The 17,428-nt window shown below is 35.8% G+C and overlaps 1 protein-coding gene across 1 annotated transcript in view; it reads right to left on the bottom strand.

The window, feature by feature from the left end:
• Positions 1-621: 621 nt before the first annotated feature.
• The window catches only part of LOC149261661 (MADS-box protein CMB1-like), a 195,724-nt gene continuing 178,917 nt past the window's right edge, over positions 622-17,428 (bottom strand). Inside the window, exons 5-7 of the mRNA XM_089370294.1 lie at positions 956-1,022; positions 742-875; positions 622-626 (exon numbers count right to left, since the gene is read on the bottom strand). Of these exons, the coding sequence (XP_089226420.1) occupies positions 622-626; positions 742-875; positions 956-1,022 (206 nt within the window). The remainder of the gene's footprint in view (positions 627-741; positions 876-955; positions 1,023-17,428) is intronic.

Here is a 17,428-nt window from a genome sequence, read left to right as displayed (position 1 = left end):
ATATATATATATATATATATATATATATATATATATATATATATATATATATATATATATATATATATATATATTGTTAAGTTTGGCATGACTCTGATTTTCATGTTTACATATCCATTATTCACCCCGCTACGGGGGAAGGCATCACAAGATTCGAACCCAAGATCTCCGATTCAGTGAGACTTCATTTCCACGACCATCACCACGTGAGCTACCCCAAGTAGACTACTCATTAATATATTTTTATTATGGGTTCCTATTATAATTTTTTATTAATTGAAAATTCTTTTTATATATATAAAAGTTAGTAATTAAAATTTTGAATAAATTATAATTTTCATTATCTAAATTGTTTTTCATGCAAAACATTAATGTTAATGTAAAAACCATAAAAAGGCATAAATTATATAAAATATAAAACTTAAACTTATAATCTTAATAAATTGCTACCAAAAATTAAACGAAATTAACTCAGTAATATACTTAAAAATAAAAACAAAATATTAAATTTTATAATGCAAACTTATATTAAATAAATTACTCTTTATGAGTAAAACAGCAAAATATACCATACATTTTTTTCGCATTTGTTACTCTTATGTAAAAATGTTTAAGACACTTTCAACCTATATTCAATGAATTGCATCAATTTCAAAACAACAGAACTTACATTATTTAATCTTTTATTTAATATTCATTATCAGCTATTTAATATGATATCGAGTATTATCACTAAAATACCAAACGTAATTGAAGTTATTACACGAACAATTACCTTTTTCGATATCACCTGGTGTAGTCCTCCATCAAGCTGTTGTTCTAATTGTTGCAACTTCCTGATAGTTAGTCTATCGAGGTCTTCACCCAAAAGATGCCTTCGCGGAATTTGACATTTTAAATTAGAATGTTTTAAGCTGAAAATATAAGTGTTTTTTAGTTTCGTAAGAAAAATTACCTGCTACACCTTTGTAAGGTTTCAACCTTTTCCTTCAACTGCGTGAACTCCAAGTTTGAATCCTGCGCTTACCCGTCCAAAGCTTTTTAAGGTTAAACATAAAAAGATATGGAATTATGAAAAATGATATATCGTATTGTATGGAATTATGAAAATATAACTGGCATTTTAAAAGTGAATTAAGAAACGAACCATTCTTAGATTAATATCATATCAGGGAAAACAAATATTATTATAAAACGAAACCAATTTCACACTTGGAGATGATGCTAAAAAATAAAGGTACCACTATTCTTATTAAAAAAAAATTAAATCTTCATGGTTAGGTGATGATCGGCTGTATGGTTAGATGATGATCGGGTGTTTCTTAACCCATTCAAAGAAATTACCTCTTCAATATATATTAGTATGATAACGAAATAATGTTACCAAATTTAAAAGAAAAAACAAAAAAACTAAATAAATGGTTATCTCTATCTATAATATTAAAAAAAGACTTTAAACTAAAGACTTTACAAAGGCATAAGTTTATGTGTCCGAGGAACATTATGAAGAATTAAGTGGCCATGAATCCTTGGAACGTACTCCTCATTGATAAGAAATTGAACAACCAAATGTCTTACTTATGTATGTAGAGTAATTGGACATTGATAAGAAATTGAACATGTAGCTCTATCCCTTTATGATGTTGGGCCACCCTAGTGATAAGCACATGATTGACGTCGTTTACAAAGCTTACAATTACGCAATTTTCTCCTAGGGAATCTTGTCTATGGTCATTACCAAGATGGAAGAGATTGTTTGAGGCTTTTATTGAATATAGTGTGAATGATGATGCTTTTATTGTTTGTTATTTTAATTTTCTTAGAATTTTTGGAAACAAAAGATGTCATTTTGTCAATCCACATAGAAACATAAATGAATTCGTTATTGGTGTTATCAAATATATGGTTCCCAGAGACAATGTCCTTTGAATGATTTGTGCACTAAATGTGGGCTGTTAGAAGATGCACACCAACGAAATGGTCATACAAAAAGTGTTTGAACGAGTATATGGTATGAATGAAAGTGTTGGAGTCGCTTTGTTCTGAAACAGTTTTATTAATAACAATGGACGTGAAATCATGCTAAAGGTATTTGATGGCGAGAACCTTAATCATGTGGGTGAAATCCATTGACTATGTGGTAGAAACAAATAAAAGACCAGAGAGCATGCATAATATCATTATGGATTAGAAAGCATGTATAATATCATTATGGATTAGAAGCAATTATTATTTTTAAACCTATTTCCTATTATTTATAATTTTGATGGAGATCCACAAAGAAATATGATTGGGGCACTAACTTCATTGATTTTAGAACATTGGTGTGGAGGAGAACTTGAACTTGCCAATAAGCATGAGATAATTGTTATGAATATCAAATGTAATAAAATGTCTCATTATGAAGATTTTTATAGAGATTGGATTTACAGAATATATGAGGTTAAAGATAGCAAAAATCTCTTGTGGAAACAAATCTACTTAGCAGCATGGCTTTCAAAATTTGTAGATTATCTAAGACAACAAGATGCTTTTCAGTTGCCTTTTGAATGCTTTACCTGGGGAGAAATATACAATATCATAACAAAATTTCTGGTAAATTTATGCACTAGTATGAAAGATAATAAATTTGTGCAGAAGATGTCAAGATTACCAGAGAGCAAATCCATCTGTAACAAGTATGGTCTTGCTATAGATGACATCATAGTAAAAGGAAGAAAAGTTAAAAGGAAGGCCAAGAAAGAAAAAAGGTAGGAATACAAAAAATATCCACAGAGGAAAAGAAAAGAGACCAAGAAAGGATACTATAGATATGTGCCAAGAACACATTACTATGAACCCAAGGATATGCATGTGTAGACACATAAGCAAGATCAATGGAATAAATTGATTTGTTGGCTCTATGGCCAACCTGGGCATACCTCAAGTCATTGTCCTTAATCAAAGAATATAAGAGAAGTAGAGGAAAGAAATCCTTTGAAGCTGCAAAGAAGAAAATGACAGTAAAAATAGAAGGCATGGTGCCAGCCCTATGTTATAAATGTGGTTCTAAGAATCACAAATTTGAAAATTGTCCAAACATATCATTTAGAGAACAAATACAACAACGAAAACTTTGTTCAACATCTGAATCCTCTGAAAGTTCTTCTTCAGAGTGCTCTGATGAAGAATTAAACATGCACATGAATGAATGTGACTGCACTAATTCAAACAGCTATCAGTGTGAATCAAGTTGTTAATCAGAAATCTCATCTGATGAAGAACATGTTTCTCAGCCAAAGGAGAAGGTTCTCATGGTAGAAACCATGAGCAATGCATAAACAAAGCTACTTGCCCAGATCAGAACATTGGGAGAAAGAGAAATGAAGGAAAAGTTACTAGAAGCTTTTCTAAGCACAATGCACAAAAATTAGGGGAGCAGTAGCAAGATTGCCTCTAAAACTGAACCAAAGGCATTATTCATCGATGCCTCATTTGAAAGAAATACAAGATATTTCCAAAGAAGCCAACAAATGCATTTTGACATAGAAAACAACATTGTATAGAATCACCCTACAAAGATAAGTATGAAGGGAAACTCTGCAAGAGCAAAGAAATCCCTATGAACAAGGAATATAGAGATCTCTATCAAAAAGAGATAGAAAACCTCTTGGAAAGAAGATTGATTAGAGAATCCAATAGTCCTTGGAACTGTTATGTTTTTTATGTAATAAGCATTCAGAATAGTTAAGAGGTATCCCAATACTGGTCATAAACTATAAACCTCTTAATATTGTCCTCTCAGATGATACTTACCCCATTCCTCACAAAGGAAATCTTTTAGCAAGAATAGGAGGGGCTAAATTGTTTTCTAAATTTGATATGAAATCAGGCTTTTCACAGTTGGAAATTAATGAAGATGATAAGTTTAAGACTGCTTTCAATGTCCCAGCAGGACACTATGAATGGAACGTCATGACTTTAGTACTAAAGCATGCCTACTCCAAATTCCAAAAGGTTATGGATAACATTTTGAGGCCATATTTTGATTGGTTACTAGTATACATTGATGATATACTTATATTTTCTAAAAACATCCATGATCACTTTAAACATATCCAAAAATTTGTACAACTTATCAAAACCAATGGATTAGTTCTTAGCAAGAAAAAAACTGAATTATTTCATACAAGTATCAAGTTTCTTGGCCATACAATTGAAAATGGGTAGATCACTCTGCAAAAACATGCTTTGCAATTTGCTGAGAAATTTCTAGATATTATCACTAACAAAACTCAATTACAGAGATTATTGGGATGTTTAAACTATGTAAGCAAGTTTTACAAAGATTGCGCCAAAAATAGATTATTACTCAATAGAAGACTACAAAAACATCTAGAACCTTGGTCTCAGGCCCACACTGAAGCTGTCAGAAGAATTAAAATGAAGTTAAAAAGTCTTCCTATTCTTCATATCGCTAATGAAGATTCTTTCAAAATTGTTGAAACAGATGCCAACAATGAAGGGTAGGGAGGAATTTTGAAGCAAAGGAAAGAAGGAAAAGAACAGATAATTTAGTTTGTCTCAGGGACATGGAGCCCACATGAGAAAAACTATTCCACTATAGAAAAAGAGGTCAAAGTAGCACGAAACTGCATTGATAAATTTAATATCCACCTGATACACAAAACTTTTCTCTTAAGAACAGATACCTCTGCACTAAAGAAAGTCCTTAGTAAAGGTATAAAGAAAGCAGTAGAGGCTAAGTTTGCAAGGTGGCAGGCTCTATTTGCAAATTTCGACTTTGAAGTCGAACACATCAAATGCAAAAAGAGTTATCTGCCTGACTTCCTAAGCAGAGAATATTTAAATCAGAAAGACACTGCCATGCTGATAGTAAATTTTCTGCCAAATATTCGTGTACGGGTTCATGTAAAGGTTCGTGTTTTGATCATAGAGAAGAGACTTAATGAGAGAAAGCTTCATGTCTCAAGCCCCTGCAGTAAATTGGTATTAGAGTCAGTAACGTCTGGTTCATTACGGTTAGTACTCAAAATCTATAAGCTTCTAAAATGGATAATTCTAGAAGATGAGTCTCTTTCAGAGAGCTTGAAGCTGAAGAACAAGCTAAAGAAAACCCATTAAGAGATGTGTTTTCTTCATCATCTAAAAAGGTTATAAATTCTGTAGAACTTGAATATTTTAAAAGTCATCCTACACCTAAGTGGTGTCTGCCTAGTATCTCCTCATCAGAAGTATATGCTAACTTATCTATATTCCATCTTAAAGTTGTAACTAGAATATCTATCAAAGAAACTATTAGTCAAATACAAGAGAACTCAGATTCTGTACAAACACTTTCTCTTCTTGACACTAAGAAACTTCAAGCTGAAGCCAAAAGACTAGGAACCAAATATTTTCATCTTAGTTGCAAAAGGGTAGGGATGACTGAATACTTTTGTTCTTGTCATAGTCAGAGATCTATCACATAACAAGTATTTAGATTCATTGATAGCAGTAATGGTTACTACATTATCAAATGGACCAGTATACTTTAATTTCTATCCCAACTTTTCTATATATACATTTGATGAGCACATCAAGGATATTTTACAACTACAGATTCAAACAATAGGGTTTGATATGAAGAAAAATAGAAATGATATTGCCATTAAAACTCGTGGTTGTTTTAGACACACAAATACCCTCTATCCTGCAGTTCTCCATGCTCCCAACAAAGAATCCAAATCTAGTGTGGTTGTTCTAACAGATACCCAGAATCAAAAGATAGAACATCAGATTATCAAATGGGAGGACCTATGTTTCCTAGAACATTGGGTTGTTGATAACCCAAAACCTCCCACATTGTAAAAGATTACTTTTGCTGATATACAAGAAGGACCATCATCTGCTGTAGTATCCTTTCCTAGAAGATCTACAATAGATCGCAGAAGAATCGATTTAGCTTGCAAAGCATCATCCATGTATATATATCCACAAGTAGTAGATACCGCTAGTTCTTTTACACCATCTATAAATTGCCCTCATATAGATCTATTTGAATATGCCTAGATTGTAAATTTTTCATCCCTGAAAGTCATTTGCCCAAGCTACAATAAAAAGATAAATCTTAGTAGCATTGCTAATTTTGTCATACATCAAAACCACCATCCAAGGATAGGAGTATCTCCTCCTACAACTTCTGTCACTCCGTGTCCAAATCCTAAGTGTTCTGAAATACCCTTCCTTCATGATATTGATCATCTATTAATGATTCATGAGCTTCCATTTTTGGAAAATGAAGACCCACACCTCAAAGACATGTTTAGCAAAATGCATCCTACTGGTATGCCTCGCTATGGTATATGATATCTGGAAGAACTTCATGAAATAATCCCTCAATCTAGATTTGAAAACTTTGTGCCTTCTGATGATAAGAAGTTGTCAAAACCATAAATGCACAAGTTCTTTTCGGTTATGGAAGGTGTTAAAGCCTTGATTGGCCTTAGGCTATAGGGAGGCAATTCTAGGGTAACCACAAACCACGCTTAACCTGGAAGCTAGCCCTACCAGGTCGGGAGAGGGCACTCTCCTTGAGAATTTCAGTCCAGATGACTTGATCAAATATGGATTTTAGGCTAGATATAGTAGCTCTAGGGTTTTTGGTCAATTTTGATAGTTTTGCTAGATCAAATGGAGCAGGTAGCTTTGGGTCGGGGAAATCAAGTCAGGAATGTAGGGTGTTCTATGGGACAAGGTAGGTAGGTGTTTTAGCACTTGAAATTGAGTAAGATGGTAGATCTAATACTAGTGAGGAGCTGAGGAGGGCATGCAAATCATGTGTCCTGTTCAAACAATAGAAAATATCAAAAACTAAATGGATTCCCAAGGCAAAGCACTGTAATCAATGTATTCGACCTATCTATCTTGATTTCATTTAGTTGGAAGAATGAATAAGATTGTGGCACACATAAAACATGAGAAAAACTAATCACATAAGAAGAAAAAAATGAAAAATCACTTTGCCACAAGTATCCCATGAAAATAGCTGCAAATCCTGGTTTATTTCCTTGCCAAACCGTTGTTACAAGTGTACAATGAAGCTCAAAGCATCCACAAGAGTCCAACCTTTGCTAATGACTGAAAAAATACATAATATAGACATCAAACCATCTATGCTGGCCATAAGAGGTTGAATCCATGAGAAAAGGGGTGGTTTAAACCACTTCTAAACAAGGAACAAGAATATAGGCAGTGGAACAACTTACCTCTATAAGCATGGAAACTAATTCATTGACCCGCAAACCACCTCAAAATAATGAGTCGACCCTCTAAGGTCATTTTGCAATTACATTTACATAGGATAGCATCATTTACAATCATAATTTCATCCATGATGAGGGAAAAGTCAACTTGTAGAAAAACTAGGCGAAAACTGGCAAAATTTCTTCTATGCACAGTGCCACTGTCTAGGTGCGCAACACCTCTTCAGACCCAGTTTTAGAGGCCTTCCCCTTGACTAAATTGAGCCCAAGATAGCTCATTGGAAAGGAATTCCTATCTAGTTTCTGGAACATCTTGAAATTTTTTCATTTGGATGTAATTAGCCCCCTCAAAAGTGAAATCTCCCAAGGCTACTTCTATGTGTCCAAAAAGTGGCAGAGAGGTCATTTTTTGATGGTTTTTTGACCTTTTGGTGACCAAGTTGTGCTCCAAAATTGCTGAGACTTTCTAGGTTTACTTATTTTTTCATGATGAATCCAAATATGCAAGCCATTCTTTCAAAACGTGCCTCTATGAAAAGCGCAGCGCCACCTATGCCAAATTTCTGTGTTGCAAAATTTCAAATTTTGAAAATGACCAAAAATTGTCAAAACTTGCTTAGATTTGGTACAAGGCACCCTCATCCACTACTTTGATGAGCTAATGAGGCATCAGCTAGGATTTCCAACTTGTCTTGCTCCTCACTGGCCATTAAGGCCTTCCTCAACCTAGCCTTAAGCTTCCTCATTCTTTTGTTGCAGATTTTTTTCTGGGTCATGTAGTGATAGGCCATCTGGCATAGCATCTTTTTGTCTCTATTAGCCCTCTCAATCAACTTCTCCAAGTGTATGTTAACCCACTCAAGACAAATCTCCCTTGGATTCTCAATTTCCTTTGGACTTTGTCTTCTAGCTTTGCCCCTTCGCTTCCTAGTCACTTGACCCTTTTGCATTTTTGTTTTCTGTATCTCAAGTTCCAAGAGGTCTTGATTTTCACTTAGCTATTTGTTCTCCTGCTCTAGATACTTGATGAACCACTTAGCCCTCCCTAAATTTTCTGACAGGGCTTGTATCTCAACCTCTTGTTCCTTTATGATCATGTCTTTGACAGTCTTTGGATTTTGAGCATCCAAGTCAATGACATCAACTCAGTATGTTTCCTCATGATCAATAAGGTGAAAATCTCTCTCTTGCCCATCTCCAAGATCCTTCTTATACATCTTTTTCTTGCCTTTACCTTTGACTTTTCTTTGCTTCTTTGTTTGTACCTTTTTTGCTGAAGGAGAAAGCAAATCCCCTTCCGCACCTTGTGGAGATAGCATTTTCCTATGCCCTAATGAGGAAGGCGAGACCCCTTCCACACCTTGTGGAGATAATACTCACCTAGCAGCTGCAAAAAGCTTCCTAGTGCCGCTCTGATATGTCACAAACACTGGCACTCCAACAGTTTCAGTTTCTTTGACTTGTTCATGTCCTGAAGGTCAACCTTCCTCCTCATGCACTCATGAAAAGATTTGTGGCACTTTGAACATATCATGAGAAATGAAAGTCTCCCATGGCATGTTGAGAAGGTTCAGCTGATGTAAAACAATGATTTTAATCAAAGAATAATGAAAGATGTTGTTTAACTATTGGGTATATGGCTTCTTCTTTACCTAAAGTGCCATCTTCTCAATATTTCGGAACATGAAGGGATATTCATCATCCTCACTCTAGTGAAATGCATCAGCAATCTAATGTGGTAGGCATACAACCGGGAGAACCTACCTTCACAAGTGAAGTATTTGATGATGATTTTCATCAATGGAGCAAACTTGTCTTCCAAGAATTTGAAGGGAAACAGTCTCTTCAATTTGCCATGGTATTTAACCTTGATGTAAGGCTCATAGTACTCCCTGTCAATGTACTCTCCTTTGATTGATCTTTCACCTACATTTGGAATACGTGTGGCATCTGAAATAACAGCTAGTGATAAGGTGAATGTTATTCTGACAAGGGTTACTTCATTATCGTGCAAATGTATCACAAACAACCTTGATAATTCATGATGAAATTTAACCCTTTCCACCATTTCACAGAAAGCAGAACATGATTTATGTTTAAAATAAGAAATGGCCAATGGGCAGGCCTACAATTCCCTCAAACTAATGGGCTCCTCCTTGATTATCTTTCCCCCTTTGTGAGGCTTCCTCTACTCCAAATTTCTTTCCCTAGAACTATCACTAAGGGTATCCTCAAGCTCATAGTCACTGTCTCTTGCCATTATTGTACATCTATTTCCCTTTATGGTGAATGAAGGTAAGATAAGTATGAAGAGATTTGAATAAGAAAATAGGTGAGGGTGAGTAAGAATGGGAAAGAGATGTAGGGAGTGAGTAGGCTTAGTGAATAGTGTAGGGTTTGGGAGTATGGGTATAGGGTTTGGGAGTTATGTATAAGGGATGGGGTTTAGAGAAGAGCAAATAGATGAGATTAGGACATGAGTGAATGAGTGAGTTGTGCAATTTATGAGACTGTTTAGTGACAATTATGGTTTCATGTTTTTGAGAGACAAAACAACCCAAAACTGATGTAACAATTCTTTTCAGCAAGAATAGCGATGATGCTTACTTGCAATGGAGGAAATTGGGAATTTTAAGTCGATTTGATATGATTTGGCACATTTTGGAGCTTGGCTGCTAGGTGTGCAACGCTCTCACTCAGATGCGTAGTTCCTCTTCTCTGCACAGTGCATGTTAAGATTTACACTATGCGAATTCCCCCAGTGCACAGTGCCTCTTCTATGTGCAGGGCCGACTTCTAGGTGCACAACGCCAGTCACATTTATCCAAAAATGTAGTGATTTCACCCCTTTGCTCAATAAAACTTTAAAATTGTGTTTTTGGCTCTCCCTTAGCACTTGAACTTCAACTCAAGCAATGAAATGAATTAAGAAATGGATGACCTTTACATAGCTTTTCAAATTTTAATTTTTAACTTTCAAAACCCACTTTGTAATGTCTATTTGCTTTTCAAATGCTCTATTTTTTTATGCTTGATCTTTTGTTTGAATATGTGAACTGATGCTTGATCATTTTGACTTTTGCAGTGGCATGTACTTGGAAAATGTCACCAAGTGACCAGGAGTAGCATAAAAACATTTATTACAAATAGGAATAATAAAATTACATGAAATTTACAAATAATATACCAATGCTCTGTTTTCACCTCAAAACTAATTTTGAGGTGAAAAATTTACTAAGTTTACAAATTTATGAGATTAAAACTTTTTTTATGATTATTGTCATCCTCATGTGTCTGCTGACCCTTATTAGCAATAGTCATTGAAATTCGACCATGGTAAAACCCTAATACCTAATGAGACTGAAACCCTAGACCTAAGACCAAAATGATAAAATGAACTGAAAATAAACATGAAAAATGGACTGAAAAGTATGAAAGGAGGTCAACAGATATATGTCATGAGGGAAGAAATGGAAATCAACCCTACCATCAGTTGATCCATGACCTAATGGAATGCAATTGATTAGAATGGGACACCTAGTATGAAATGCAAAAGAGTAATTTTGATCATTGATGACAATGTGAAGACACTGACACTAACATTGGCTCCATTGGAGATGGTAGCTCCTTGGAGGTGCCAAGAACACTATAGACCTAGTAGCCTTATCCATTGGGCATGAAGGTCAAAACACTTCAAAGACTGAAAACTAACACAATACAAGCTGAGACTAACTCATGACTCAAACTGACTATGAAACTGACTGTGCTCACGTCTGTGAGTTTATTAATCACACTCTGCTCTAACTGATCCATTCCTCACCTAATCAAGTGAAATAAAACAACCAATGCAACCAAGTAGGCATTCTGGCTACTATTTGAAGTCTCCGCAAGTGCTTTCTTATGAAAAACAAGAGAGAACTACTAAAAGGCAACTTCCATGAAAACTTGTAAACAGATCCGTTGAATAATATAGATTCTCTATTCGCCTCCAAAAATACTGCATAAGGATCGTGGAATTCATGTGCACTAGAACTTATCTCATCCAATAGTTTACTTTTCTTCTCCTCATACCATGAATGCAAACTTTCATCTGAGCTTTGTGATGAGACTCTTGTTGAAAATGACAAAGAAACTGGTTGCCGGATCAAGTTTGTATCAATATGTTTTCCAAGCTCAATGTGTGAAAATGGAAAAGGACTTTGACTGCAGATATCATCCAACACATTAGCTATTGGATCATGAAAAACTTGAAAATACTGTTGCAACCCATTTTCTGTTGGTTCTAATGAGATGGCATGAGTTTTTACAGGCTGCTCATTTGAATATATACTATGCAAAATTCCCTTCAAAAACTAAAATGATTCAAAATAGAATGGTACGTAATCATCTTGCATCATTTGGTCATATGTTCCAGCTTCCAATTCTTCATCTACAACCTGACATTCAATGGCATTCGGGGGCTGCAAATCTAGATATGAAAAGTCTTGAACAAGGATTTCATTGCCCTCAAGATGGTTCAGATCAAAACTTGTCGACAATTGATTTCTGATTGCATGAAAGTTGTCTCTAATGAATTGAAATGAAGAAAAACAAAAAGATAAAGATCCTTCACTTACTTCAAAATTTGTTGCACTTTCCTCCTCACTTCCATAGCTGATATGCATCGGCTGATCACTGTATTTGAGTTGCCGAAAGTGAACTTCCTCCTTCCAAAAACCAGCTGCTGATGGGTCTACAAGACTAGCTTCTATTTGGAGAACATAATCATCATCATACTGATCAAACTTAGGAAAATCATCAGTATAAAACACAGCATGAAGCATACATGTCATATCAACAGATCTCTCTTCTACAGGCCAATGTATAAAATAATCATTCTCAGATCTATGACAACTGGGATAAGAAAAAAAAAATTGGATCAGCCACTTATTCTTCTTTAATCAGCGAGCCACGGTCTTGAACATCATACTCTTTCCTTGTGGTGATATTTTGCATCATCTCTTCCACTACACTTACCAAAATGTCAAGCTTTACCTCTAAAGATGTCAATTGCTCTGGATCTATTTTCTTCATATCCTCTTCCTTCAACTTTGCCCTTCTAATCAGGAAATTAGCCTCTACATCTACTACAATGTTTTGCGTATATTCAAGTGTTACAAGGTTCCTTTCCCTTAGTTGAAACTCCATTTCCAGATCAAAGGCTTCCGGGTGGTGTAAGAGAGTGGATCTAGGAGGAGGTCTTATAGCAAGAGGCATTGAACAATAATCTTGGTTAAATCTGGCAGAAAACTATTGTACTGTCTCCCCCGGCAGTCTTTTCAGCTAGTTATACTCTTCTAGGATCAAGAAAGGGTTTCGTTTGACCACCCGATTCTCGAGGAAAACTTTGACGAACTGCTAGAAATCTGAGATGCTCGCATCAGGTAGGGTTTTGAACCAACTCTTGACTTTGCCTTGCAAAGAAACAACAAAAGCCTAATACTGACATCCTCTTCATCAACTTCAAAAAGGTCAAGAAAAGACTCAAAATTCAATACATGTCTCTTAGCAGTGATGTTGTCACATTCACCATCAAATCTTGGTAGATATAGGTAATGATTTTTGGGAAAAGCATGGGATATAGGAGGTAAACTCAGAGGCTTGTATCAATTTGGAATTTTACAAGGTATGTGAATATGTACAAAAGGTGTAGAATCAGTCTTTCTTTCTTTAGGCTCATCAGTTTGAAAACGGTCATCATAAGATTTAGAAGAAGGGTCTTGATCAAGATCAAAGGCATGCAAATATTTTGTATTCACAATCTCCAAAGGGAAATAATCAAATGTAGGTATAGGATCTTTTCTCAAGTACAATATACTTTGTAAGAGCTTCTTAACGTTATCGGGAAAAGAGAAGAAATAATTTATAACAAAGAACATAATGTCTTGGATGAAATTCCAAACTTGAATACATGATCTTTCCATATTGTCCTTTCACATTTTTGCTAGTAGGGTTAATCCTCCAATGGAGTCCTTGGATCTGATGTTGAAATTGATTTAGAGTCACTAGGTGAATGATTTCAGCCTTCTGATGTCTGATCGTTGTTCACCAACAACAATCAGATCTAAACTTGATACATTTTACTGAGGAACATAAAACTACGTTCCCCAGTATGGTCGCCACTATGTTAGAGCCTAGGTTGGCCTCAGGTAGAAGGGAGGCAATTCTAGGGTAACCAAAAACCATGCTTAACCTGGTAGCTAGCCCTACCAGGTTGGGAGAGGTCTCTCTCCTTGGGAATTTCAGTCGAGATGACTGGATCAAATATGGATTTTAGGCTAGGTATAGTAGCTCTAGGGTTTTTGGTTGATTTTGATGGTTTTGCTGGATCAAATGGAGCAGGCAGCTTTGGGTCTGGGAAATCAAGTCAAGAATGCAGGGTGTTCTATGGGGCCAGGTAGGTAGGTGTTTTAGCACTTGAAATTGAATAAGATGGTAGATCTATCACTAGTGAGGAACTTAGGAGGGCATGCAGATCATGATTCCTGTTTGAACAGTAGAAAACATTGAAAACTAAATGGATTCCCAAGGCAAAGCACTGTAACCAATGTATTCTACCTGTCTATCTTGATTTCATTTAGTTGGAAGAATGAATAAGAGTGTGGCACACATAACACATGAGAAAAACTAATCATAGAAGAAGAAAACAATGCAAAAGCACTTTACCACTAGTATCCCATAAAAATAGTTGCCAACACTGGTTTATTTCCTTTCCAAACCATTGTTACAAGTGCACAATGAAGCTCAAAGCATCCACAAGAGTCCAACCTTTGCTAATGACTGGAAAAATACATAATATAGACATCAAACTTCCTATGCTAGCCATTAGGGGTCAAATCCATGAGAAAAGGGGTGGTTTCAACCATTTCTAAACAAGGAACAAGAATATAGGCAGTGGAACAACTTGCCTCTATAAGCATGGAAACTGAGTCATTGACCCCCAAACGACCTCAAAATGATGAATCTACCCTCTAAGGTCATTTTGCAATTATATTTACATAGAATGGCATCATTTACAATCATAATTTCATCCATGATGAGGGAAAAGTCAACTTGTAGAAAAACTAGGCGAAAACTGGCAAAATTAGGCAAAACTGGCAAAATTTCTTCTATCCGCAGCACCACTATCTAGGTGCACAGCGCCGTTTCAGACCCAGTTTTGGTGGCCTTCCCTTTGATCAAATTGAGCCCAAGATAGCTCATTGGAAAGGTATTCCTGTCTAGTTCCCAGAACATCTTGAATATTTGCATTTGGAGGTAATTTAGCCCCTCAAGAGTGAAACCTCCCAAGGCTGCTTCTGTGTCTCCAAAAAGTGGCAGAGAGGTCATTTTTTCATGGTTTTTTGACCTTTTGGTGACCAAGTTGTTCTTGAAAATTACTGAGATTTTCTAGGTTTACTTATTTTTTCATGCTGAATCCAAATATACAAGCCATTATTTCAAAAAGTGCATCTATCCAAAGTGCAATGACACCTATGCCAAATTTCTGTGTTGGAAAATTTCAAAATTTGAAAATGACCAAAATTTGTCAAAAATTGCCCAGATTTGGTACATGGAACTCTCTTCCACTGCTTTGATGAGCTAATGAGGCATCAGATAGGATTTCTAGCTTGTCTTTCTCCTCATTGGCCATTAAGGCCTTCCTCAACCTAGCCTTAAGCTTCCTCATTCTTATGTTGCAGATTTTGTTCTAGGTCATGTAGTGATAGGCCATGTGGTGAAGCATCTTGTTGTCTCTGTTAGCCCTCTCAATCAGCTTCTCTAGGTGTATGTTAACCCACTCAAAACAAATCTCCCTTGGATTCTCAATTTCCTTTGCCTTTTGTCTTCTAGCTTTGCCCCTTCACTTCCTAGTTGCTTGACCCTTTTGCATTTTTGTTTTCAGTATCTCAAGCTCCAAGAGGTCTTGTTTGTTGCTCAGGTGTTTGTTCTCCTACTCTAGATACTTGATGACCCACTTAGCCCTCTCTAAATTGTCTGTTAGTGCTTGTATCTCAGCCTCTTATTCCTTTATGATCATGTCTTTGACATACTTTGGATTTTGAGCATCCAAGTCAATGACATCAACTCCTTGTGTTTCCTCATGATCAACAAGGTAAAAATATCTCTCTTGCCCATCACCAAGATCCTTCTTATACATATTTTTCTTGCCTTTACCTTTGACTTTTCTTTTCTGCTTTGTTTGTACCTATTTTGCTGAAGGAGAAGGCAAAGCCCCTTCCACAGCTTGTGTAGATAGCATTTACCTGTGGCTTGATGATGAATGTGAAACCCCTTCCATACCTTGTGGATATAATACTCACCTAGTAGCTACAAAAAGCTTCCTAGTGCCACTTTGATATGTCACAAACATTGGAACTCCAACAGTTTCAGTTTCATTGACTTGTTCATGTCCTGAAGGTCCACCTTCCTCCTGATGCACTGATGAAAAGATTTGTGGCCCTTTGAACATATCATGAGAAATGAAAGTCTCCCATGGCATGTTGAGAAGGTTCAGCTGATGTAAAACAATGATTTTAATCAAAGAATAATGAAAGATGTTGTTTAACTGTAGGGGATATCGCTTCTTCTTCACATAAAGTGCCATCTTCTCAATATTTCAGAACATGAAGTAAGGGATATTCATCATCCTCACTCTAGTGAAATGCATCATCAATCTAATGTGGTAGGCATACAACCGGGAGAACCTACCTTCACAAGTGAAGTATTTGATGATGATTTTCATCAATGGAGCAAACTTGTCTTCCAAGAATTTGAAGGGGAACACTCTCTTCAATTTTCCATGGTATTAAGCCTTGATGTAAGGGTCATAGTACTCCCTGACAATGTACTATCCTTTGTTCCATTTTACATCTACATTTGGAATACATGTAGCCTCTGAAATAATAGCTGGTGATAAGGTGAATGTTATTCCGGCAAGGGTTACTTCATTATCGTGCAAATGTATCACAAACAACCTTGCTAATTCATGATGAAATTTAACCCTTTCCACAATTTCACAAAAAGAAAAACATGATTGATGTTTAAAACAAGAAATGGTCTATGGGCAGGCTTGCATTTCCCTCAAACTAATGGGCTCCTCCCTGATCATCTCCCCCCTTTGTGAGGCTTCCTCTGCTGCGAATTTCTTTCCCTAGAATTGTCACTAAGGATATCCTCAAGCTCATAGTCATTGTCTTTTTCCATTACTGTATAGTTGTTTCCCTTTATGGTGAATCAAGTTAAGATGAGTATGAAGTGATTTGAATAAGAAAACAGGTGAGGGTGAGCAAGAATGGGAAAGAGATGTAGGGAGTGAGTAGGGTTAGTGAATAGTGTAGGGTTTGTGAGTATGGGTATAGTGTTTGGGAATTATGTATAAGGGATGGGGTTTAGGGAATAACAAATAGATGAGATTAGGACAACAGTGAATGAGTGAGCTGTGTAACTTATGAGACTGTTTAGTGACAATTAGGGTTTGATGTTTTTGAGAGACAAAACAACCGAAAACTGATGCAACAATTCTTTTCAGCAAGAATAACGATGATAATTACTTGCAATGGAGGAAATTGGGAGTTTTAAGGAAATTTGATATGATTTGGCACGTTTTGGAGCTTGGCTGCCAGGTGCGTAGTGCTCTCACTCAGATGCACAACGCACATTTAGATTTACAATATGCGAATTCCCCAGGTGTGCAGTGCTAGCTGCCATGTGCACAGTGCCAGTCAGATTTCTCCAAAAACGCAGTGATTTCACCCCTTTGCTCAATAACACTTTAAAATCGTGTTTTTGGCTCTCTCTTAGCACTTGAAATTCAACTCAAACAATGAAATGACTTAAGAAATGGATGACCTTTATATAGCTCTTCAACTTTTAATTTTTAACTTTCAAAACCCACTTCGTAATGTCTATTTGCTCTTCAAATTCTCTGTTTTTGGATGTTTGATCTTTTGTTTTAATATGTGAACTGATGCTTGATCTTTTTAACGTTTGGAGTGACTTTACCAGTGGCATGTACTTGGTAAATGTCACCAAGTGACCAGGAACAGCATAAAAACATTTATTACATATAGGAATAATAAAATTACATGAAATTTACAAATAATATACCAATGCTCTGTTTTCAATTTTGAGGTGAAAATTTTATTAAGTTTACAAATTTATGA

This window comes from Pinus tabuliformis, chromosome 6 (assembly GCF_031772625.1).
Source record: "Pinus tabuliformis cultivar Carrire ecotype Pingquan chromosome 6, CPIR1, whole genome shotgun sequence".
Lineage (NCBI taxonomy): Eukaryota > Viridiplantae > Streptophyta > Pinopsida > Pinales > Pinaceae > Pinus > Pinus tabuliformis.
The sequence above is the reverse complement of the archived record's forward strand: the minus strand, read 5'-3'. Positions and strand labels throughout refer to the sequence as shown.